The sequence below is a fragment of the Mytilus californianus genome, unplaced genomic scaffold (genome assembly GCF_021869535.1).
Source record: "Mytilus californianus isolate M0D057914Y unplaced genomic scaffold, xbMytCali1.0.p SCAF_7, whole genome shotgun sequence".
NCBI lineage: Eukaryota > Metazoa > Mollusca > Bivalvia > Mytilida > Mytilidae > Mytilus > Mytilus californianus.
In genome coordinates, this window is record NW_026262723.1 from 67,645,647 (window position 1) to 67,671,325 (window position 25,679).

The 25,679-nt window shown below is 32.3% G+C and overlaps 2 protein-coding genes across 7 annotated transcripts in view; one reads left to right on the plus strand and one right to left on the minus strand.

The window, feature by feature from the left end:
• The window catches only part of LOC127708621 (lysosomal alpha-mannosidase-like), a 73,545-nt gene that overhangs the window by 14,708 nt on the left and 33,158 nt on the right, over positions 1 to 25,679 (minus strand). The window contains exons 16-24 of one of the 6 annotated variants that reach the window (XM_052213641.1): positions 17,264 to 17,334; positions 16,021 to 16,254; positions 15,016 to 15,134; positions 11,215 to 11,316; positions 10,240 to 10,327; positions 9,686 to 9,772; positions 4,509 to 4,599; positions 3,158 to 3,303; positions 484 to 657 (exon numbers count right to left, since the gene is read on the minus strand). In XM_052213641.1, the coding sequence (XP_052069601.1) occupies positions 484 to 657; positions 3,158 to 3,303; positions 4,509 to 4,599; positions 9,686 to 9,772; positions 10,240 to 10,327; positions 11,215 to 11,316; positions 15,016 to 15,134; positions 16,021 to 16,254; positions 17,264 to 17,334 (1,112 nt within the window). The other 5 variants (XM_052213644.1, XM_052213646.1, XM_052213645.1 and 2 more) reach the window with 5 other exon arrangements.
• Positions 22,166 to 25,546, plus strand: LOC127708622 (toll-like receptor 4). Its single transcript, XM_052213648.1, has 2 exons — positions 22,166 to 22,192; positions 23,077 to 25,546. The coding sequence occupies exons 1-2, from the start codon at positions 22,178 to 22,180 to the stop codon at positions 25,402 to 25,404; spliced, it is 2,343 nt and encodes a 780-aa protein (XP_052069608.1). The 5' UTR covers positions 22,166 to 22,177; the 3' UTR covers positions 25,405 to 25,546.

The window sequence follows — 25,679 nt, forward strand, 5'->3', positions numbered from 1 at the left end:
GAATAGATGACATGTATTCAAACTGAGGAATAGATGACAAGTATACAAACTGGAAAATAAATCACATGCATTTAAACTGGAGAATAGATGACATAGATATAAGAAGATGTGGTATGAGTGCCAATGAGACAACTCTCCATCCAAGTCCAAATTTATAAAAGTAAACCATTATAGGTGATATGTATTCAAACTGGAAAATAGATTACATGCATTTAACTAAAAAATATATTACATGTATTCAAACTGAAGAATAGATCACATGCATTTAAACTGAAGAATAGATCACATGCATTTAAACTGAAGAATAGATCACATGTATTCAAACTGAAGAATAGATTACATGTTTTCAAACTGGAGAATTGATTATGGTACATGTATTCAAACTGGAGAATAGATTATGGTACATGTTTTCAAATTGGAGAATAGATAACATGTTTTTAAACTAGAGAATAGACAACATGTGATAAAATCTAACATCTGTACCTGTAAAGCTATCTTAACAGGTTGAGATAGTGTTGCATCTTCATCTTTCTCATAAATATGTTCAAATCTGACAAGGTATGGCTGTGAAGTTCTTGGAGTAAAAGATGGCCCTGCCCACTGTACAAAGGTCAACATATGGATATTTTCTGGTAAAGCAGTTTTCAATCCACTCCACTAAAATAAAATAGTACAAGCTTCATGTGAGAAAAATAACTATATTCTTACATCAATTGAACTCTTTATTCTATTACTTAGTAATATAACATTTTAACCTGAATTTACCAAAATATTGAGATGTTCAAATATATACCTAACTGATAGAGCAATATTTGCAATTACAGATCATTTTCACTAATTCAAAAGATAATTCATTTTATAAAAATCAAACTTTTCAATGGAAATGACAATTTGTATCTGAATACTTTGGAATTGCAAAACTAAGTCCTGTCGTGTGAATAACACTTTGTCATTTGAAATTTAAACCTTGATCTAAAAGTCGATTTGAAATAGAAATTTTGTGATGTTAAATATATATTACATTTATAAACAAATTAATTGAAATAGAGGTAATAATAAAATAATCATTAATGTAATTGCAAAGTTTTCAACACTAACATTTCTGTATTTAATTGTTTGACAAGTTAAAAAAAATATCAAATCATATTTCATTTTCAATTCTGTAGCTGTATGGATTTAAACTAAAATACAATCTACAGTACAATCAATACCATACAATACAATGACTGATTATAACATAAATATATGTATAAATTCCTGAAATTTGCAGATTTAAAATTGTTGTGCTGATATTTAGAGTGGTTATGTATAAATATATATATATATAAACAAAAGAGTTACACATATGTTGGTAAATTACAGTAATATAGATTCCACTTGGGAACACAAATTTGATATAATTTTTGGACAGCTTCCAAGTCATTTATTATTCTACAAATCTTTTCATGGTAAAAACACCATGGAAAAGCTTGCAGAAAAATGTATTAAATTCAGATTACATATAAATACAAAATTCACGTTTATTACAATTTCTGATAACATATTAAGGGGAGATAATTCATTTGGTATTATAAAATTATGGTGAAAATTAACACGAGTAATCAGGTCCTATAGAAAGAAATAGACTTAACTAAAGACCAATATGCACTCATAATGAATAACTTGAGTGAATAATAGCAAATCATTTAAAATCTAATTTTGGATTGCTATATTCTTTAATAAATTGCTTCGCCGAGCACAGCTGGATACAACCGCAGAGGTCCAACCCTGAACAGTTGGGGCAAAAATGGACGCAATATTCGCGCTTGATACAGGTCTGAATTTGGAATGTAATTAAATATTTGACACATAAAAGGTTTCTGACACAGAATAACTGTAGTCAAAGAACTTAGAATTGGTTATATGATTTAAATTCATATTCAATTTTTTGCTTTTGTGCAATACACTTTGCTGTTGTGAATTGACCCCACCTCCCTTGCAAAAAAAATAATATTTGAAGAATTTTTCTTTTTAATTTCTGAAATCTAAAATGAGAAAAAATTGACTCCCCACAATTTCTTTTTACCCCCCCCCCCCCCCTCCTTTTTAACCAGAAAAAAAATTCTTTCCCTCAAGATATGGTCATAATCTCAATTCAAATTTCCAATGGAGTTTGCAACCATAATTACCCATTTAAATTTACCATAGTGCTAACTTAATCTATTTTATAATAGAATTTAAAATATGGTGTCAAATCTTTCATATGGATTACTTTGTACAAAAAAAAGATGCAACATTTGCAGATATTTTTACTGGTCTCCCTTTATAAATATGCATTTCTTTAAACATAATTTAAACGCAGTGTAAGGGAGGTAATCAAAACGTTATATTTGGATTACCTCCCTTACACTGATTTTAAATTGTCTTAATTGTTCATTAACAATTACTTTATACATAATTTAAAAGCAGTGTAAGGGAGGTAATTCAAATGATGTATTTGAATTACCTCCCTTACACTGCTTTAAATTATGTTTTGTACTAAAGTATTTGTCCATTAACCAGGACACCCTTGTTTTTCCCCCTTTTTTGCCCCTAATTCCTAAACAGTTTGAGCCATAACCCCCCAAAGCAAATCCTAACCATCCCTTTGTGGTATGGAAACTTAAGGTATAATTTCAGAGAGATCCATACACCGTTCCACAAGTTATTGTCTGGAAACTAGAAAAATGCTTATTTTTGGCCCCTTTTTGGCCCCTAATTTCTTAACTGTTGGTACCATAACCCCCAAAATCAATCCCAACCTTCCTTTTGTGGTATTGAACCTTATGGTCAAATTTCATTGAGATCCATTCACTTTAACTAAAGTTCTTGTGCGAAAAACCAATGTGTCTTTGGACGACAACAAGGACGACGACAAGGACGACGACGCCAACGTCATACCAATATATGACCCGTATAAAAATAGTAAGACTTAAAGTTAACCTTTTTTTATAGTCACTGTGTCAAATTCTTAGCCTAACTCTTTTTTACACTGCCCAATTCTTAGCATGACTAATATTTTTTATCAAATTGTTAAATTCTTAGTATGACTAGCATTTATACTTAATAAGTTCTGATTTTCATATATAAATTTAAACCTTGAAAAATTTGACAATATCTCACTACTGTTCTGACTTACGGATGTATGGTAGGTTTTACTCCAATCAGATTGTTTCATTGTTGATGTGGTAAATGACAAACTTGGAGCCATATACAGTTTCAGGGCCATGTCTCTATGGAATTTGGCTGAATTCTCTATCTTATCTACATATATGAAGTGTTTTCCTGTAATATAGAGAAAAGATAATGCCAATGAGCCTAGGATTTACAAATATCACCTCATACCAAGACTATTACTTTTACATTATTAGTATATGTAACTGGGTGACCCCCGAATTTTTTCTTATCATTAAAACACAAATTTTAACAGCAATAACATAAAATTTTAACAAGAATTCTGTAGACAAATATTTTAGAAAACATAATTCAAAATAAAAAAATATATTTTTCGCTGCTTTTCACCTACATTCTATACATTTATAGACCTTTTCACAATTTTTTAATCGGTTGCATTTCTGGAATTATAAATGTTAAAATGCATAAAAAATTTCATCAAAATCTGTAATATAGCCCAATTAAGTATATTTTGCATTAAACAATCATTCTTACACAAATCCTACACAGAAAAAGAAAATATAGAGATGTTGTACAATTACACTACATGGAAGGTATCTTTAAAACTGACTGCAATCCAATCAGAGTAGCTAATGAAGATGGTCATTTTAGATAATCTGACTACTTTATCTTCATTTTATTACTTAAGTGTTCAGATTATATAAACCTGTTAATTTATCAATAAAAGTAACATCATTTTGAAAGGCTTGAGTAATGTAGAAACTGAGAAAAACTTGGGAAAATATTATGAAATCATTATGCATAATTCTGTCATGAAAATATTAAAATATGAAATTTTTATATTCATAAGGCAGTTTTAAAGTACATTAATAAAGTTAAGAGGACTTTATCATTCTGAAATGGTAGTAGTTCTTTTTATTTCTAAAAATGAAACAAAGTTTTCTTATCATACCCAGTTTTGAGTTTAATATTAAAGATTTTCTACATCACCCTAAACAAATTTACACAGCTCACAAGTCAATTATGAACCATTCTAAGAAATGTATATAATGTCACATCAAACTCAATATATAATGTCACATTAAACTCAAACAGACCTTGCAAGGATAATAGCCCTTTTTACCCATTTTTAGATTTGCATTACACTTAATCTATGGCAATTTTATAAAGGAAACTGGGAAGTTGACAATATTAACAATTGATTTACATAAAGTACTTTTAAAATTCTTTAAAATTAGAAAACCAAAAGCTCCCTGTTACTTTTGTAATGTCAGAAACCAATTATTTCTTGAAATCTGCCAATTACAAAAACAAGTTGTCAGCACCTGAAATTGTTGATAAACTTTCTATGTTACCTCTAGCTATCAATCCTTTGCCATCCACTCCTGTCTCATTTAAAGCCTCAGCTACACCTAAATAATCATCCCACAACAGTCGTCTATGTACCTGACAATGAGAAATCAGATACACCTAAATAATCATCCCACAACAGTCGTCTATGTACCTGACAATGAGAAATCAGATACACCTAAATAATCAACCCACAACAGACCTCTATGTACCTGACAATGAGAAATCAGATACACCTAAATAATCATTCCACAACAGTCCTCTATGTACCGGACAATGAGAAATCAGATACACCTAAATAATCATCCCTAAATGTAACTGACAATGAGAAATCAGATACACCTAAATAATCATCCCACAACAGTCCTCTATGTACCTGACAATGAGAAATCAGATACACCTAAATAATCATCCCACAACAGTCCTCTATGTACTTACAATGAGAAATCAGATACACCTAGATAATCATCCCACAACAGTCATCTATGTACCTGACAATGAGGAATCAGATACACCTAAATAATCATCCCACAACAGTCCTCTATGTACCTGACAATGAGAAATCAGATACACCTAAATAATCATCCCACAACAGACGTCTATGTACCTGACAATCAGAAATCAGATACACCTAAATAATCATCCCACAACAGTCCTCTATGTACCTGACAATGAGAAATCAGATACACCTAAATAATCATCCCACAACAGTCGTCTATGTACCTGACAATGAGAAATCAGCTACACCTAAATAATCATCCCACAACAGACGTCTATGTACCCGACAATGAGAAATCAGATACACCTAAATAATCATCCCTAAATGTAACTGATAATGAGAAATCAGATACACTGAAATAATCATCCCACAACAGTCGTCTATGTACCTGACAATGAGAAATCAGATACACCTTAATAATCATCCCACAACAGTCGTCTATGTACCTGACAATGAGAAATCAGATACACCTAAATAATTATCCCACAACAGTCATCTATGTACCTGACAATGAGAAATCAGATACACCTAAATAATCATCCCACAACAGACGTCTATGTACCTGACAATAAGAAATCAGATACACCTAAATAATCATTCCACAACAGTCGTCTATGTACCTGACAATGAGAAATCAGATACACCTAAATAATGATTCAACAACAGTCGTCTATGTACCTGACAAAAAGAAATCAGATACACCTAAATAATCATCCCACAAAAGACATCTATGTACCTGACAATGAGAAATCAGATACACCTAAATAATCATTCCACAAAAGACGTCTGTACCTAACAATAAGAAATCAGATACACCTAAATAATCATCCCACAACAGACGTCTATGTACCTGACAATAAGAAATCAGATACACCTAAGTATCATCCCACAACAGTCCTCTATGTACCTGACAATGAGAAATCAGATACACCTAAATAATCATCCCACAACAGACGTCTATGTACCTGACAATAAGAAATCAGATACACGTAAATAATCATCCCACAACAGCAGCCGGTTTTACGAACGTGACATAAGCCTAATGGGTCATTAAGTCTTCATTAAGACTTTATGATGTATTAGGCTAATGAAGACTTAATGACTCATTAGACTAATGACATGTTCGTACAACTGGCTGCTGACGTCTATGAACCTGACAATGAGAAATCAGATACACCTAAATAATCATCCCACAAAAGACGTCTATGTACCTGACAATGAGAAATCAGATACATCTAAATAATCATCCCACAACAGTCCTCTATGTACCTGACAATGAGAAATCAGATACACCTAAATAATCATCCCACAACAGTCGTCTATGAACCTAGCAATGAGAAATCAGATACACCTAAATAATCATCCCTCAACAGACATCTATGTACCTGACAATAAGAAATCAGATACACCTAAATAATCATTCCACAACAGTCGTCTATGTACCTAACAATGAGTAATCAGATACACCTAAATAATCATCCTACAAGTCTATGTACCTGACAATGAGAAATCAGATACACCTAAATAATCATCCCACAACAGTCGTCTTTGTACCTTACAATGAGAAATCAGATACACCTAAATAATCATCCCACAACAGACGTCTGTGTACCTGACAATAAGAAATCAGATACACCTAAATAATCATTCCACAACAGTCGTCTATGTACCTGACAATGAGAAATCAGATACACCTAAATAATCATTCAACAACAGTCGTTTATGTACCTAACAATAAGAAATCAGATACACCTAAATAATCATCCCACAAAAGACATCTATGTACCTGACAATGAGAAATCTGATACACCTAAATAATCATTCCACAAAAGACGTCTATGTACCTAACAATAAGAAATCAGATACACCTAAATAATCATCCCACAACAGACATCTATGTACCTGACAATAAGAAATCAGATACACCTAAATAATCATCCCACAACAGTCGTATATAAACCTGAAAATGAGAAATCAGATACACCTCAATAATCATCCCACAACAGACATCTATGTACCTGATAATGAGAAATCAGATACACCTAAATAATCATCCCACAACAGTCAGATACACCTAAATAATCATTTCACAACAGTCGTCTATGTACCTGACAATGAGAAATCAGATATACCTAAATAATCATTCAACAACAGTTGTCTATGTACCTGACAATGAGAAGTCAAATACACCTAAATAATCATCCCACAACAGTCGTCTATGTACCTAACAATGAGAAATCAGATACACCTAAATAATCATCTGACAACAGACGTCTGTGTACCTGACAATAAGAAATCAGATACACCTACATAATCATTCCACAACAGTCGTCTATGTACCTGACAATGAGAAATCAGATACACCTAAATAATCATTCAACAACAGTTGTCTATGTACCTGACAATAAGAAATCAGATACACCTAAATAATCATCCCACAAAAGACATCTATGTACCTGACAATGAGAAATCTGATACACCTAAATAATCATTCCACAAAAGACGTCTGTGTACCTAACAATAAGAAATCAGATACACCTAAATAATCATCCCACAACAGACATCTATGTACCTGACAATAAGAAATCAGATACACCTAAATAATCATCCCACAACAGTCGTATATATACCTGAAAATGAGAAATCAGATACACCTCAATAATCATCCCACAACAGACATCTATGTACCTGATAATGAGAAATCAGATACACCTAAATAATCATTCAACAACAGTCGTCTATGTACCTGACAATAAGAAATCAGATACACCTAAATAATCATCCAACAACAGTCGTATATATACCTGAAAATGAGAAATCAGATACACCTCAATAATCATTCCACAACAGACATCTATTTACCTGATAATGAAAAATCAGATACACCTAAATAATCATCCCACAACAGTGGTCTATGTACCTGACAATGAGAAATCAGATACACCTTAATAATCATCCCACAACAGACATCTATGAACCTGACAATGAGAAATCAGATACACCTAAATAATCATCCCACAACAGACGTCTATGTACCTGACAATGAGAAATCAGATACACCTAAATAATCATCCCACAACAGACGTCTATGTACCTGACAATGAGAAATCAGATACACCTAAATAATCATCCCACAACAGTCGTCTATGTACCTGACAATGAGAAATCAGATACACCTAAATAATCATCCTACAACAGTCGTCTATGTACCTGACAATGAGAAATCAGATACACCTTAATAATCATCCCACAACAGTCGTCTATGTACCTGACAATGAGAAATCAGATACACCTAAATAATCATCCCACAACATTCATCTATGTACCTGACAATGAGAAATCAGATACACCTAAATAATCATCCCACAACAGACGTCTATGTACCTGACAATAAGAAATCAGATACACCTAAATAATCATTCCACAACAGTCGTCTATGTACCTGACAATGAGAAATCAGATACACCTAAATAATGATTCAACAACAGTCGTCTATGTACCTGACAAAAAGAAATCAGATACACCTAAATAATCATCCCACAAAAGACATCTATGTACCTGACAATGAGAAATCAGATACACCTAAATAATCATTCCACAAAAGACGTCTGTACCTAACAATAAGAAATCAGATACACCTAAATAATCATCCCACAACAGACGTCTATGTACCTGACAATAAGAAATCAGATACACCTAAGTATCATCCCACAACAGTCGTATATATACTTGAAAATGAGAAATCAGATACACCTAAATAATCATTCAACAACAGTTTTTATTTATATTACATTAACATGTTCTCGTCCTGCATATGCTTATTAATTTGCCAATGGAAGTTAAGTAGCCATCCATAATCATCATCATCTATTTTTTTTAAATGTATTCCTGAAATAACCTGAATGTTTCTTATATTTAGATCTACTCCGCTTGATTAAAATTAAAACTCCTCAGCATGTATAGTAACTGTTGTTTGTGAAAACTTGAATCAAGACCTCTTTCTATAAAATTACATCAGACATTACAATACAAACATGGAACAATTTTGAATGTTGCTGTATATCATATATGTTTTTCGTTTATTGTTAGTTTTCTAGTTTAAATTGTTTTTACATTTGTCATGTCAGGACCTTTGAAGGCTGTACAGTGACTTATAGTTGCTAGTCTCTATGTCATTTGGTCTCTGGTGGAAATTTGTCTCATGGGCAATCATACCACACCTTTTTATTTTTATATGTAACTATTTTGAAGTTGCATCTTTTATATCAAGTCTTCTATTTTTAATGTTTGATAAAAATGTAGCTTTTAATTTCATATTCTCCTTTTGAATGTATGGTTGTTTGGCTTTTCAGCTTTTTTTCTTTAGTTTCTGTTTTGAAAACTATATGTACAACTGTACCTCTATCTAATACAATAATTATCAATACTGTAAATGCAGAAATTATTGTGTGCATCTATTATTGAAGAAAGGACAAAAATGCGTGATTAATTATTGCCATTTTGGGGAAAACTGCATACAGATATATTATTATTACGATACTCATCAAGTTGCATAATTCACATTAAAAAAGACTCCACAATAATTTCTTAATTTACAGTTTTCTTTTTTTGTTATTTAACTGTAATCTCTGAGTAATAAATAAAAATTCTGACAAAGATAAAGCTACTGAAACAAACAATTACCATGAGTTCTAGGTTACCATCTGTTATACTACCACCTCCTTGACTTCTGTCTGTCAGTACTGTAACCTGTATCTTCTTAGACTCATCCTAGAAGGTACAATAACCATTACATAATGTAAACAAGCCTTTTTTGTATTTTGGTTAGATGTTAAATTCTGTGGTATCTTTAACAATATCATGTTCAATAATTAACGATATCTTTCAATTTAAATTTGTATGTTAATTTGATGTTTAAGGGTTTCTTTTTTTCTAAAGAAACTACTGATTGCATGTTAAGTGCAGTTTCTGCTTATAGTAAAAATAAGATCAGCTATTGTTTTAGTACAATTTTTTGTAAATGCTCCAAGTGTTGTTACGTATAAACAAATAGGAAATATTCAAGATATACAGATCAATATGATCTTAATTACAAATAAAAGTTTGTCTATTGAAAAATATCTTTCCTCTTAAACTCCTTTAGTAATTCCTATCATTCACTAATGGGCAAATGTAGGTCTATTAAAGATCTGGCTACTTTAAAGAAAGGTTTTCACTTAGTGCTGGCCTGTACTTACTCTAAGATAAATTCTACTGTTAACAGGATAATAATTGCCAGAGACTGGTTCTGTATTGGTAAAATTCCATGTGTCTCTATGATTTCTCCTGTAAAACACAAATCATTGACCGTAAATCAATTACGTAGTATGAAGTGTGCTATTTTTGCCATTCTTGTAATTTGACATATTGTAGTGTCCTTGAAAAATTCAAATACAGTGGATTCATTATTATTCGTGGGATGCAAGTTTTTGTGGATATCTGGTATATAGGTAAACCATGAATTTAAATGTTTAATGAAGTACACAGGGGTCAGATTTTATTGGTGGAAGAAGCTGAAGTGCCCAGAGAGAACCACCCACGTACCACAGTCAATTAAGATTGGAGTTGAGAATGCACATTCTAAGAACAAGGTTCTGACACACAATCTGAGTGTTAACAGCCTAGTGAAACAGTAGATAAACTACCATTGACTGGATTTTGATTTTTGTAACTTTTAAAACAAAATCTAAACATTTTTACCACAATTTCTACCTGAAATCGATATATTTATAAATTAATTTTATACTTAGTGGTAAATACAAGTAAATTGTATGTTTAATGCAATCAATGGCAATTGTGCTGTATCAGCCATTCGTGATGATATCGAATCAGTCACGATTGCAAAGGCTTTATCAAACCCATAATTTGTATAATGTCAAGTCATGGATATCAGTCACAATTGCAAAGTTTTTTACGTTATGCCACATGAATATAATAAAACAAAGTGTATATAATATGGCTTTTTCAATATCACACTGTATCAGCCCTAAATCAATATAATCCCTTGAGCAGAACTCTTGGTATTATATTGGTGTCTGAGGTTAATACGAATGTGATATTGAAAAAGCCAAATGATAATCTCTATATGTATCTATTTCAAAAATAATCATAAATACAAAATTCATAAATTCAAAGAGAAGATATATTTTCATAGTCAATTATTTTTGACTTACTTTCTCTGTAAAATTTCCCTGCCATTTGCATCAGTATACACAACACCTTTAGTGGTCAGGTCAGTACTGAATCTTGATATTACTTCTTTCCCATTCATATCACTGTAATACAAAATAGTAAATGTTAAAATACAACTGTATCATACACATATATATTACTTACTTGGCCCATGAACACAGTTGTTCTGTAATGCATTTCTTTCAAACGACAAACGCAAATTTAGATAATCACACCTGCTCTATCTCAATGAGATTTTTTAAAGTGTAGTGCATTACTTTTGGTACAAATTATATCAAAATTATAGAAAAGTCTACCAGCTTTAACTAAAAATATGTTTAAAATATAAAGAAATAAATTTGGAAGATGTATGAAAAAAAAAATTTGCAAGTTATACGCAGTCCACACTAGGGACTATATTAGGGCCAACACAAATCAAAGAAAGATAACCGTGTCCATTGACCAATTATTAAAGTTAATGTGTATAATACATTATTAATATTTTTGCTACACTAGTTTGGAATAATAAAATTATAAAGTAAGAGTACCCACCTACTAATTTCAGCAAATAAAACATGTACATCTTATTTGTATCATGGTAGGTTTTTTTATCTTTTATTGTGTGTTTTAATCTATGACAAATAATCTAGATAGGAAAAGGGGAGGTGTGTGTACATGTAAAACTGATTTAACCCTACACCTTTTCATATCTGACAAAGTCAGGCTATCTGGACCATGTGCTCTTTGTCTTTGTTTATACATCTATTGTTGGTGGTTGGTGTCGTCTTTTGCACTGTCCAATATTCTTGGTAATTTCTGTTATCTTTTTACCCATATGTTGTAGTAAGTGTTGTGATAATTGAGCTTGCGTTGCTACTCTTTTACTTATATATGCTTACCATTTTATCGCCGAAAGTCATAGAGAGAAGTATTACCAAATAAAATAGGTTGAATTCTGTATATTGCATTCAACAGATAATACCCAAGACTGCTAAATACAGTTTAATGTTACCCAAGTCATGACATTCCTGGTCTTTTTTTTTAGACATCACATGGCCTACTGTTGCATTGATACCTTCTGTCAAAGTTTTAAACTATATATTAACGTTCAAATCTTAAATTCATCTATGCTTTATACCTAACAATTTATTTGCATTATGATACCTGAATCTATTTTTAGTATTCACTGAAAGATTTAATTACTTTAGGTAACCAGTACACTATAAATAATCCTTGTCCAATTATGATAATTGATGACACGACTAACTAGAGGCTCTCAAGAGCCTGTGTCGCTCACCTGTATTTACTGATGCTTTGGAAATCATGTAAAATAAGGTTAAAATCATAATTAATAGTATTAGATATTAGATATTATAATGATATCTAAGATAATAACAAAAAACTGCAAATTTTTTGTAAAATTACTAACTCAGGGGCAGCAACCCAACAACAGGTTGTCGGATTCATCTGAAAATTTCAGGGCAGATAAATCTAAATCTGATGAACAGTTTTGCCACCTGTCTGATTTGCTCTAAATGCTTTAGTTTCAGAAATATAAACCAAAAACTGCATCTTTCCCCTATGTTCTATTTTTAACCAAGTCAGCCATGATGGTTGGAAGGTGGGGTCATCGGACAAATTTTTTAAACTAGATACCCTAATAATGATTATGGCCAAGTATGGTTAAATTTGTCTCAGTAGTTTCAGATAAAAAGATTTTTGTAAAAGATTACAAAAATTTACAAAATATTGTTAAAAATTGACTATTAAGGGCAATAACTCCAAAAGGGGTCGACTGACAATTTTGGTCATGACAACTTATTTGTAGATCTTACTTTGCTGAACATTATTGCTGTTTACAGTTTATCTCTATCTATAATAATATTCAAGATAATAACCAATAAAATGGCTGGGGCGCAGCTTGATACGACCGCAGAGGTCGAACCCTGAACAGTTGGGGCAAGTATGGACACAACATTCAAGCTTGATACAGCACTGAATTTGGATTGTAATTAAATATTTGACACAGCATAGGTTTCTCACACAGAATGAAAGTGGTCTAAGAACTTACAAATTTTTAATTTATCTATTCAAACCATATCATTATTATTTGCTTTTATATACAAATCAGAAATAACCAATTTAAAATGGAAAATTTTAAAGAAAAAAAAGGAAAAAAAAATCCCCCCAAATTTTTTGAACCCCCTTATGATTCATCACCCCCAAACTCAATCCCAGCTTTCCCTTTGTGGTATGGTACCTTGCAGTACAATTTCAGAGAGATCCATACACTTGAACACAAGTTATTGTCTGGAAACTAGAAAAATGCTTGTTTTTTGGCCCCTTTTTGCCACAAATTCCTAAACATTTAAGGCAATTACCCCCAAACTAAAACCCAGCTTTCCCTTTGTGATATGGAACCTTGTGATACAATGTCAGAGAAATCCATACACTTACACACAAGTTATTGTCATGAAACTAGAAAAATGCTTGTTTTTTGCCCCTTTTTGGCCCCTAATTTCTAAAATTTGGAGGCTATTACCCCCAAAATCAATCCCAGCATTCCCTTTGTGATATGGAACCTTGTGATACAATGTCAGAGAGATCCATACACTTACACACAAGTTATTGTCCTGAAACTAGAAAAATGCTTGTTTTTTTGCCCTTTTATGGCCCCTAATTACTAAAATTTTGAGGAAATTACCCCTAAAATCAATCCCAGCCTTCCCTTTGTGGTATGGTACCTTGCAGTTCAATTTCATAGAGATCCATACATTTGAACACAAGTTATTGTCTGGAAACTAGAAAAATGCTTATTTTTGGCCCCTTTTTGGCCCCTTTTTCCTAAACTTTTTGGGCAATTACATCCAAACTCAATTCCAGCTTTCCCTTTGTGATATGGAATCTTGTGATACAATGTCAGAGAGATCCATACACTTACACACAAGTTATTGTCATGAAACTAGAAAAATGCTTGTTTTTTGCCCCTTTTGGCCCCTAATTCCTAAAATTTGGAGGCAATTACCCCCAAAATCAATCCCAGCATTCCCTTTGTGATATGGAACCTTGTGGTACAATGTCAGAGAGATCCAAACACTTACACACAAGTTATGTCTGGAAGTTACAAAAATGCTTATTTTTGGCCCCTTTTTGGCCCCTAATTCCTTAACTGTGGGTACCATAACCCCCAAAATCAATCCCCACCTTCCTTTTGTGGTATTGAACCTTATGGTAAAATTTCATTGAGATCCATTTACTTAAACTAAAGTTAAGAGTGCAAAAACTAATGTGTCTTCGGACGACGACGACGCCAACGTCATACCAATATACGACCACAAAACTTTTTTTGCGGTCGTATTAAAACTGCAAAATTTCCTTAAAATTACCAATTCAGGGGCAGCAACCCAACAACAGGTTGTCAGATTTGTCTGAAAATTTCAGGGCAGATAGATCTTGACCTGATAATCAGTTTTACCCTATGTCAGATTTACTCTAAATGCTTTGGTTTCAGAGATATAAGCCAAAATCTACATTTTACCCCTATGTTCTATTTTTAGCCATGGCGGCCATCTTGGTTGGTTGGTGGGGTCATTGGACACATTTTTTAAACTAGATACCCTAATGATGATTGTGGTCAAGTTTGGTTAAATTGGTTTCAGAGGAGAAGATTTTTGGAAAAAGCTAACAACGACAGACGACGACGACGACGCCGACAATGACGACGACGATGGACGACGGATGCCAAGTGATGAGAAAAGCTCACTTGGCCCTTTGGGCCAGGTGAGCTAAAAAAAAACGATTACCTGACAGGAATTGGTCCAACTGTCCATTCAAATTCTGCATGTTTTGCTCCATCATAAAGTCTTATCACTTGTGTTGCCCAAGGGCTAAACTTCTGATAAACCTCTTGTACAAGTGCACCCTGAAATATCAACCATTTTAATTTACAAACTATACTAACACCACATGAACTAACGTGTCAAACTTTTTTTTTACTATATTATCTGGTAATTGATGTTTGAAATTTAAAATTTCCAATTTACATCTGAAACAGAAAACCAACCATTGGAATTGCATGGCAAGATTGTTTTTCAATTTACTGCACTTCTTTTTACTAACAACCGCTCTTATCTAGTAATGGGCTGGGATTTTCCAACTGGTTGATCAGTTTTTAAATCAACTTTTCCAACCTTCAAGGTAGGATTCTAATGCAACATTATTTGTAACGTTCATTTTGATTGGAGAATGCCACAAAATTTAGGGCACCGTTTCCATGCTTGATGGTCTGAAATTGTGCATGTGAGTGAACATGGGTGGACGATTTTAAAATGAATGATTAAGGGATGTTGTCTTTCAGTTGTATTAGAATGGAGTACATGCATTGTATTTGAAGATTTGTGGGTATCAATCTTTTAATTGATATCCGAAAATCTTCAATTACAATACAGTTATCTCCTAAAAAGTTTTCTAGGGGGAGTTTTGTTTTATAATAACCTGTTTTCAAGATATTTTATTTTGTTTGTCGTTTACTATGTAATGCCTGTAAATCAGTGGTTTTCATTCGTTGCTGGATATCATATTTGTCTTTTGTTAACTGTTTTGTACATAAATCAGGTTGTTAAATTTCTCATTTGAATTATTTTACATTTGTCATTTCATGGTCTTTTATAGCTTGCTCTGAGGTATAAGTTCTGCTCTATGTTGAAGGCCTACAGTGACCTATAGTTGTTTACTTCTATGTCATTAGTCTCTGGTGGAGAGTTGTCTCATTGGCAATGATATCACATCTTATTATTTTTTATACTTACCTCTTTGAATGCAGTTGTTTTCTTTAAGTCGGCATGGAAAGACAAAGGTTCAGTTTCGTTTGGTCTGAAAATATAAGCTCCTGATGGCTGAGCATTGAGAGCTGAAGATTTTGAAGATCCTGACACACCTATGTAGTACATCAACTCTTGCTTCACTTGTACTGTTACTCGACTGTCTAGATTTGTTATCTGCTTCAGGGCACCAGTTGTACCATCAAATGTTAAAGACACATGCTAAAGACAAAAAATAATATGCTTATTTTTTTATCAGTTAACACATTATGTCTTTATTTTTATTTTTCATTTTAAAAGTTTGAATTCCTTTTATTCGATCTTATTAATATCTTTTAGTAACAGCACCATCATTGTCCCTTGTCTAGTTGTGTCTTATAATCTCAGACATTTCTTTTTTTATACTAAAATATTGATTATTTTGTGCGTGCTTCACTTGACATGGGAATTAATGTAGTACAGCTACACACTGTAAAACAACTTATTTTTGTAGATACCGGTACTTTATTTTCGCGTTTAGCCCTTTCTGTCCCACTTTGCAGCAATTTAATTTCACAATTTTCAAATTTACTTGATGTAGTTAAATAATAAAAGTTCTAAATTTAATATCTTCACGACAATTTAAATTGCATTATTTTTCTACACACGAAAATTAGTTGGTTTACAGTATGTTAACAGATATAAATCAGTTGATTTTTTCATTTTTTTTTCATATGACATCTGTATTAATAATAAGAAACTGGTGATAAATGCATTATAACATATAGAATTGATTGATTGATTGTTGGTTGCTTAACGTCCAGTGGCAAATATTTCATGCATATTCAGGACGAGAACAAGTTCACAATAAATACAATAGGTAGGTTCTGTAATAGATTTAGGGATTAAGGTCGGAGAAATTTAGACTGCCACGGGAAATGAGGGTATATTCGATAGGGACAGAAATTTAGCCTTGCAACAGGTCACCTACGGACCCCTCAAAGAGTTGTTGCATGGGTTCTTAACGTGCAAAGAACGTGGCACTTTCTTTACACGAGGCATCAGATTTAACGTCCCCATTCTGACCGGACGTGGCTGCAAATTTGTACATCCCGCACAGCCAAACGGACGCCCCACTTTAGCACGGGTTTTACTGCCGGTCGGAGGAAGACCAATGGTGACCATACTTCTATTACCCAGTCACCCTTGGGGGTTAACATATAGAAATATATTATACAACAAAATTATTTACCTCATTTTTCATTACAAGATCACTGTTGGATTTCATTTTAAATGACTTGGTGGAATGTCTCTCCATTGTACCTAGAATAAACACTTAAAATTTATATCATGGTTATTCTCAAACTGCACACCAGAAGCTTATATTATATGAAATAGTAGTACTGTGGATTACTTATCGTTCATTGGATATCAATTGATTTTGTGGGTCAAGGTGAACCACAAATTTAAATGTTCAACTGAAAATACAAATATTCTATAGGCTTGTATGCCAGACTAAGACAAAACCATGAAATCAAATATTTTTCCTCAATCCACGAAAAATGAAACCCACAAAAACAAATGAATCCACAGTAATCAATTTCAATATAATGGCAAAAACAGAACATTAAGGACTCTACGACTTACCAGTCGTTAGTAATAAAGATGGTGGATTGCACTTATTTATTCTTAAGTCTCTTATGGTGTTAAATGATAATGGTATCAAAATCATATTTGTAGTACAGGACAAGGTTCACTTTTGGCCAAATATGGCCTTGAATTTCAAATTTATCATTAAATATCAAAAAGGCCATAATTTGTTTCTTAAAGGAGTAGGTCCAGTAAGGCCCGATTTTGGCCTCAAATTTCAGGTTCATCTGACGAAAGATTTTGAACACTTTTTAAACACTTAAGTGTCTACTTCAGTCGATTCAATTAGTTTATGTGAAAGATTTGAACTTAAAGCTTAAATATGAAAAATCTATTAATATGCCATATTATGTCACTTTTCAGATGGTTTTTGCCAAAAACGAAAGTGGCCGCATCCGTGTTCACTTTCAACCTTTATATATGTTATGTATTATCATCAAATACAACTTACATTTAAATATTAAGAATGAACACAAATGCGGCCACTTCCATTTAAGGCGAAAACCGTCTAAAATTTAACTCAAATGTTAAAATTGTGAAGATTTCAGTAATATAGCATGACTTAATGATGCTAGTACCCGATATATGTACACTGTATTGTCAAAAACAGTCCATATTTATGTAGCAGAAGTATTCTACTTTCCAATAAATAGCTAAAAGTTTACATTTTTACAATTTTGTAAAACTGCTATATTTTGGGGCCAAAAAGGGGTCTTACTGGACCTACTCCTTTATCTATTTCAAAAGCCTTATTGCTCAGTAAAACAAATTTCCTCATTAGGGTATATTATAGGCTCCAAAGTCAGCACATTTTCAATATATCATCAAAAACAATGATTTGGTGCATTTTTCTGACACAAAAGCTTTAGGAAAACCTTGGCAACAACCTACAATCCAAAATATTCTTTAATGAAAAGGTACCAATCTTTAAAATGCATCCTTGGACACAAAAATATTCTGGACCAAAGTAAATTATGCTAAAAACTGTTATAAATTTTGGTGAAATTGGACCAAAACTAATGTTACAACACAAATTATGCACAATTAAGGGGTCATTACTTAAATGTTATCAATAATGGGATGTGTCAAAAAGAAGTTATTTTGTATGAACAGTAATATCACAACTATTTCTATGTGAATTCTATTTTGACCTGATTTAAAAAGCATTAGAATACCGTATATCAGGTTTTTTTCACATCAGCTTTTTTTTGTGATTTGATGACAAAATGGACAGGTTTAATTTTCACTGTGTATAATTGTTGCTGAATGGGAAGATACACTGAAAAAAAAAAACTGTATCGTATTGTTAAAGTGTTAATAACATAAACTTGATTGACTGACAGGTATCGATTACAAATAAATATGAGCATAAAAAACTAAAATACACATAATTTTAAAGAACTTTTAAGGAATGTAAATTGTGCAGCATGCTAAAAGTTGAGGGTTTTGATCATTTGTATGAGGGTATAACAAAAACAAATATCTGTGTAAAGTTAGGTGTATTTCATTTTGTACAACATATGAATAATGATTGGGTTATCAATCAATAGATCATAGCCTATAACATTTTTAAAATGTCACTGATTACTGTGTTGTCAAAAGAGAGGTGAAAGATACCAGAGGGACATTCAAACTCATGTCAAAAATAGACTGACAAAGCCATGGCTAAAAAAGAAAAAGACAAACAGACAAACAGGCAAACAGACAAACAATAGTACACAAAACACAACATAGAAAACTAAAGACTGAGCAACAGGAACCCCACCAAAAACTGGGGGTGATCTCAGGTGCTCCGGAAGGGTAAGCAGATCCTGCTCCACATGATGAACATCATCTATATAGCGGAAAGTAAAGTTAAAGGATACTGCTAACTTCTTTTCTTTCTTCCTAAGAAGTTCCTGTATGAAGTCAGCCTCATATGAATAAAGGAACAAGTTTGTTCCCATGGGAATGCCGATTGTTTGTTGAAAAACACGTCTTCCAAACATAACAAATACGCTGTCAATCAAGAAATCAAGCATCTTGATAATGTCAGTGTCAGAGAATTTTTTGTTCGAATCAGAGTGATTTTTTACAAAGTAGGATTTATCCCTGCCTAAGACAAGATACTTATATCTACGTTGGCCATTCTTTTTTATGAAACAAAGCAGGACCAACTCTCTAAATTTTTATTTTAGTTTGGAATGGGGAATACTTGTGTAAAGTGTAGAAAAGTCAAATATTTTAATACTATTGCAAGATGAAAGAGTCTTAGATTGTATGTGCTTTAAAGATCTTTGGAATTTTTAAGTATCAACATCTGATTCACACCACCTCTAGAATAGGTAGTTTCACAATAACTTTGACGGCCGGCTTTGAATGCTGATAAAATTGATGTTAATAATTTAGAAAGAGGTTTCGTGGAGCACTAATGGAAGACCCAGCAATATACCGTTGTTTGTAAGGACACTTATGTAGTTTAGGTATCCAATACAGTGATGGAAAATCCAGTTCTTCATCTTTAGTTGAAATTCCAAAGGAACATAGAACAGACCTATGCTTATCCAGGATTTCCTCTTTAGTAAGTGTCGTGGGGGTAAATGTTGAGTTTCCAAGTGAACTGTCAATACCTAGTTCATTTATCAAGCAGTTGATGTAATGTGATTTACACACAAAAAGATGTTGTTTGGGGCTTTATCTGCAGGGACAACAACATATTTGTCATGGAGGTAGGATAAGTGATTTGCAACATTTGGGTCTTTAAAGATTGATTTAGCATGGCTATTATTAGACCCATTCAGTTTCTTAATTCTGATTTGTATCATAGACCTCACAGCCTTAATCCATTCAGAAAGAGTATCTAAGCCCTCTTTCTCGCGTTTAACCCATTGCCTGGCATAATCCTCGACTGAATCCATCAGTATTTTGAAGTTGTGTTTCCAATTGATGGATTTAGGCTCACAATATTACGGGTCTTTGGATAACAAATTTCGCAGAGAAGTTAGGCTCGTGGTATTTCGGGCCTTTGGATAACAATTTCGCAGAGAGTTAGGCTCAAGATATTTCGGGCCTTTTGATAACAAATTTCGCAGAGAAGTTAGGCTCACGATATTTCAGGCCTTTGGATAACAAAATTCGCAGAGAAGTTAGGCTCACGATATTTCGGGCCTTTGGATAACAAATTTTGCAGAGAAGTTAGGCTCACGATATTTCTGGCCTTTGGATAACAAATTTCAAAGAGAAATTTGCTCACAATATTTCAGGCCTTTGGATAACAAAATTTGAAGAGAAGTTAGGCTCACAATATTTCAGGCCTTTGGATAACAAAATTCGCAGAGAAGTTAGGCTCACGATATTTCGGGCCTTTGGATAACAAATTTCGCAGAAAAATTAGGCTCACGATATTTCGGGCCTTTGGATAACAAATTTCAAAGAGAAATTAGGCTCACGATATTTCAGGCCTTTGGATTTCAAATTTCCCAGAGAAGTTAAGCTCACGATATTTTGGGGCTTTGGATATCAAATTTCACAGAGAAGTTAGGCTCACGATATTTCGGGACTTTGGGTAACAAATTTCGCAGAGAAGTTAGGCTCACAATATTTCGGGCCTTTGAAAAAGTTATGGCATGTATGATTAGCCATTTTAATTATTATGAAAAAGTTAAGTATGCACATTCTTCTAATCTGTCAAAAAACACAAAAGACTGATTTTATATTTAATGTTATGTCACCTCTAGGATAATTAGGGTTTACATATCAATATCAAATATGCCTAATAATTAACAGTACAATTTCTGAAACTTTTAAACAGCAATAAATCTTGAATATGCAGGAAAATTTACTCAGACTCAAATTTTCACTTTTCTTCAGCTGCTGTGAACGAAGCAAATATTTAAAAATACACACGACAAAAACCTGATATAGGGTATGAGGGCCAATTTTAACCCTTTGTGACCCTTCTCCCTCGAAAGCATTTAAATTCAGTATGCATGAAACAGTATGTTTTATAGAAGAACACATGATTAATACTTGAGGTACTGTTGGAAAAGCTCAAAAATATATCTCCCAAAAATATTGCAAAGCCCATGATTTGTTGAAAGAAACAATTTAGGACACTTCAAGAGCTTGCATAGACACATGTGTATTGTTGAAAACTTTATGCTCAGGGTCTAGGTGTTGTTTGGTTTTTTTTGTCAAAGGGTTGCAGTCTTATTGACATAAATACAACATCTCTTTCATTCATATAAATGTGTTGTCTGAAAAATTTGTTTTTATTATGCTGACAGGATTTAATTAGGATAATACACTTTCCTTGATCTTGACCTTTAATATTGATTGATTGATAGATTGCTGTTTGGTAAATTATAGAGAATAATTATTAAAATGAATGAAGACCCAGACAATTTCCATAAACACTTAAAATTATCTTTAATGACAGGATATGATCTACAATATGTGTCAATATTATGTAATAACAACTTAGATAATTTATATTTTCCTCATGTAAGTGTATAGACATATATTTTCAAATAATCTGATGGTTAACTACAAGGTATGATATAATTATGTGGATCTTACAAATATTAGAAAACAAGATTTATAAATTTACATTTAAATGGATAACTTTCACTCTATGTTTTCATAAAGACTTAATTAAATTTCAAATGTGTCAAATTTAATGTAATACTTGTGGCTGTAATGGTAAACAAATTTTAAATCAGAATATCATATTTTATGTAGCATCTAATGGTTACTATTTTCATAAAGAAAACAAGTGTATTAATTGTCCTTCAAATTTTTCTTTTCTGTAAACAGACATTTTGTTAAAGGTCATAAATATGCTGATGATGTTCAATCATTGCATATAAAAATAAGGAGATGTGGTATGATTATCAATTAGAAAACTATTCACCAGTGTTCAAATAAAGTGAATATAAGTAATTTTCTAGCACTGTACAACCTTCAACACCTAGAAATGAAGCAATTCAAATGAATACTATCAAACAGCCTAATTTATAATAAAACAATTTACAAAAAATAAATAAGACAGACATGAACCAACGACAACCACAGAACTTCAGGCTCCTGATTTGGGACAGGCACATGTTGGTTTATATATCAATACTCATTCATTTACAATTTGTTACATAATCTGGTTGCAATACCCCTTTGATTTTCTTCACTTATAATCATTACCAACAATGTTAACTTGATTGTGGCTCTCCTAATCTAGTTTTTGACCAACTGGACAGTTCTGATTAATTTAACACTGTAATAGGAGACTTTAACTGGACTGGAAGAGAGAGTTAATTAAAGTCAAGTAACAATACTAATTTTTTTCTAAAATGGAAAATAATTTATTTTTACTACATACAGTGGCATGATGGGTAATTAAAATCTTTGTTTGATTAAAATAATCTTGTTTTTCCTTTGCAGAAGGAGAAAATGGAGCCATTTCAAGTTTGTAAGTTTCTAATCATGTTTTTGATCTGCAGTGATCACCTTATCATCAGCAAAGCTGGAACTTTCAAACCAGAACCAAAATTCCAGTGCGAAAATTTTTACCAAAAAGGAGAGCTATATGTAGATTGTTCGAACAGAAATATGACAGACATCCCTAACTTACCATCCAACACAGCTTACCTAAATTTACAACACAATTTAATCGGTGAAATACCAGATAATACTTTTGAAAATATGTACAATCTAAAAGTACTGGATTTATCTTTCAACAAAATAGGGTCAATAAATCAACAAGTCTTTTATGGACTATGTGACCTGAGGCACCTGAAACTTAAAAATAATTACTTGAACAATAGTTTATCCAAGAGAAGAGCAAATAATTCATTTGAACATTTGACAAACCTTACACTACTGGATCTATCATATAACAATTTACAGTCGATAAATATTCAAACTTTTACAGGACTTGCAAATTTAAAGCATCTTAAACTTGATCATAATGAACTGCTCTATAAGTTGGAACGATTTCCTAAAGGAAGTTTCAAACCTTTGAAGTCACTAACAGATATTTCTATTCAGAACAATAACGATCTAACTAAACCTACTTTTGCTCTGTTTGCCTTTCCCGATGAAACAATATCAGATTTAAAAAAGTTGGAGGTACTGAAATTGGATGTTAATATACCATTATTTGAAACAAAAGTTCTCTGTAGGGGTTATCTTTCCTTACATCATTTAACTTCACTCAATTTTAGCAATTGCCTTCATCTTCCTCTTCATGATAATGTATTCAGATATACACCAAATTTAAGATATCTATATATCAACCATTGTCACCAAATGTTGGTGACATCTGAGGCTCTTTCTGGTCTGACAAAGCTTGAAGCTTTTTGGCTTGATCTTGACTGTCAATCAGGATATAAATTTGGACAAGAACAAATTATAAAACTGTTCCATAGCTTGGCTAAAACACCAGTAAAAGTTGTGAAAATGAATAATGTTTTCTTCACATCACAAATGTTTTCTTGGAATAAAATTTTTGATCTTCTGTCAACAACTTCTGTTCATGAACTGACCTTTACAAATAACAAAATTTTACAATTTTCAACTCAAACTTTCCGTCTGCCTGCACCACCGGACCTTCAAATTCTGGATCTAAGTGGCAATATGTTAAAGCAGATAGCTCTAAACCTTACTTATGTTTTGATTCTGAAATTAAACAGTAATGCACTAGGAGGCTATCTATCGGAACATCAATACATGACAACACAAGATAGTAAACTTGAGTATGTAAATCTATCCAACAATTCCATTCATCAACTTAATTTCACAATGTTCCATGGCCAACAGTACCTTCAAATTATCGACTTAAATTCTAACTTTTTGAAAGCTGTCCATTTTGATTTGTCTTACTTGACAAAGTTAAAGGTCATGAATCTCGCAAACAATGCAATAAATTTCTTGGATGTGGCATCAATGAGGAATATTGATAAAGTTCTTGAAAATGACAACACAAAAATTGATTTCATCAATAACCCCTTGCAGTGCACCTGTTATACTGTCCCATTTCTAAAATGGATGAAAGCTAACCGTCAACATTTCATCAATGTCAATCAATACAAATGTACTTATGAAAATGGAAGCACTTCAACATTGAATTCATTTGAAAAAGTAATAAAACATCTTCAAGAAGAGTGTATTAGCTACGCATATTTGATAATTTCTGCATCTTTTGCTATTTTTGGATTTATCATAGTATTGTTCGGAGCATTTATTTATAGACATAGATGGAAACTACGCTATATTTTCTACACAGCTAAACTAAAATATACGTCTATAAAGAACACTGAGGATAATTTAAATGAGTATACTTATGATGCATTTATATCTTATTCCGATGAAGACAGAACATTCGTCACACAGGACTGTATTCAGAATCTGGAACATGACTACAATTTGAGGCTGTGTATACATCAGCGGGATTTCTTACCAGGACAAGATATTACAGATAACATCATTAACGCTATCCAAAACAGTCGAAAGACAATTTGTATAATAACTAGATCATTTCTGGATTCATATTACTGTATGTTTGAATATAATATGGCAAGAATGGAAAACGTTCATTCTAGGAAAGGCAAAAATGTTCTTTTTCTTGTCTTTTATGAGAAACTTTTACCTGAGGAATTACCTTTACTGCTTTATGAACTTATACAGAAACAGTCGTATATAGAATATCCCAACGATGAACATGGTAACGTTATTTTTTGGGAAAAAATAAAAGATGCCATCCAAACATAAATAACTGATTTATACTGTTTTATTTTCAACATAACATTGACTTTACAGAAGATTGCTGAAAGTATTGTTTGTTATCATGCTTACCTTGTTTTAGTACTTGTAGAAATATTAATTTAATAAGTGAACAAATAACTCTTGTATATTGATGATTTATAATTTTAACTAATTACAAAAAAAATCATTTAATCATGTGGGTACTAAACTACATGTAGAAAGCCTATCAACAAATCAAATAAAACAGCCAAAATAAACTGATTTACACAAACAAACAAAAA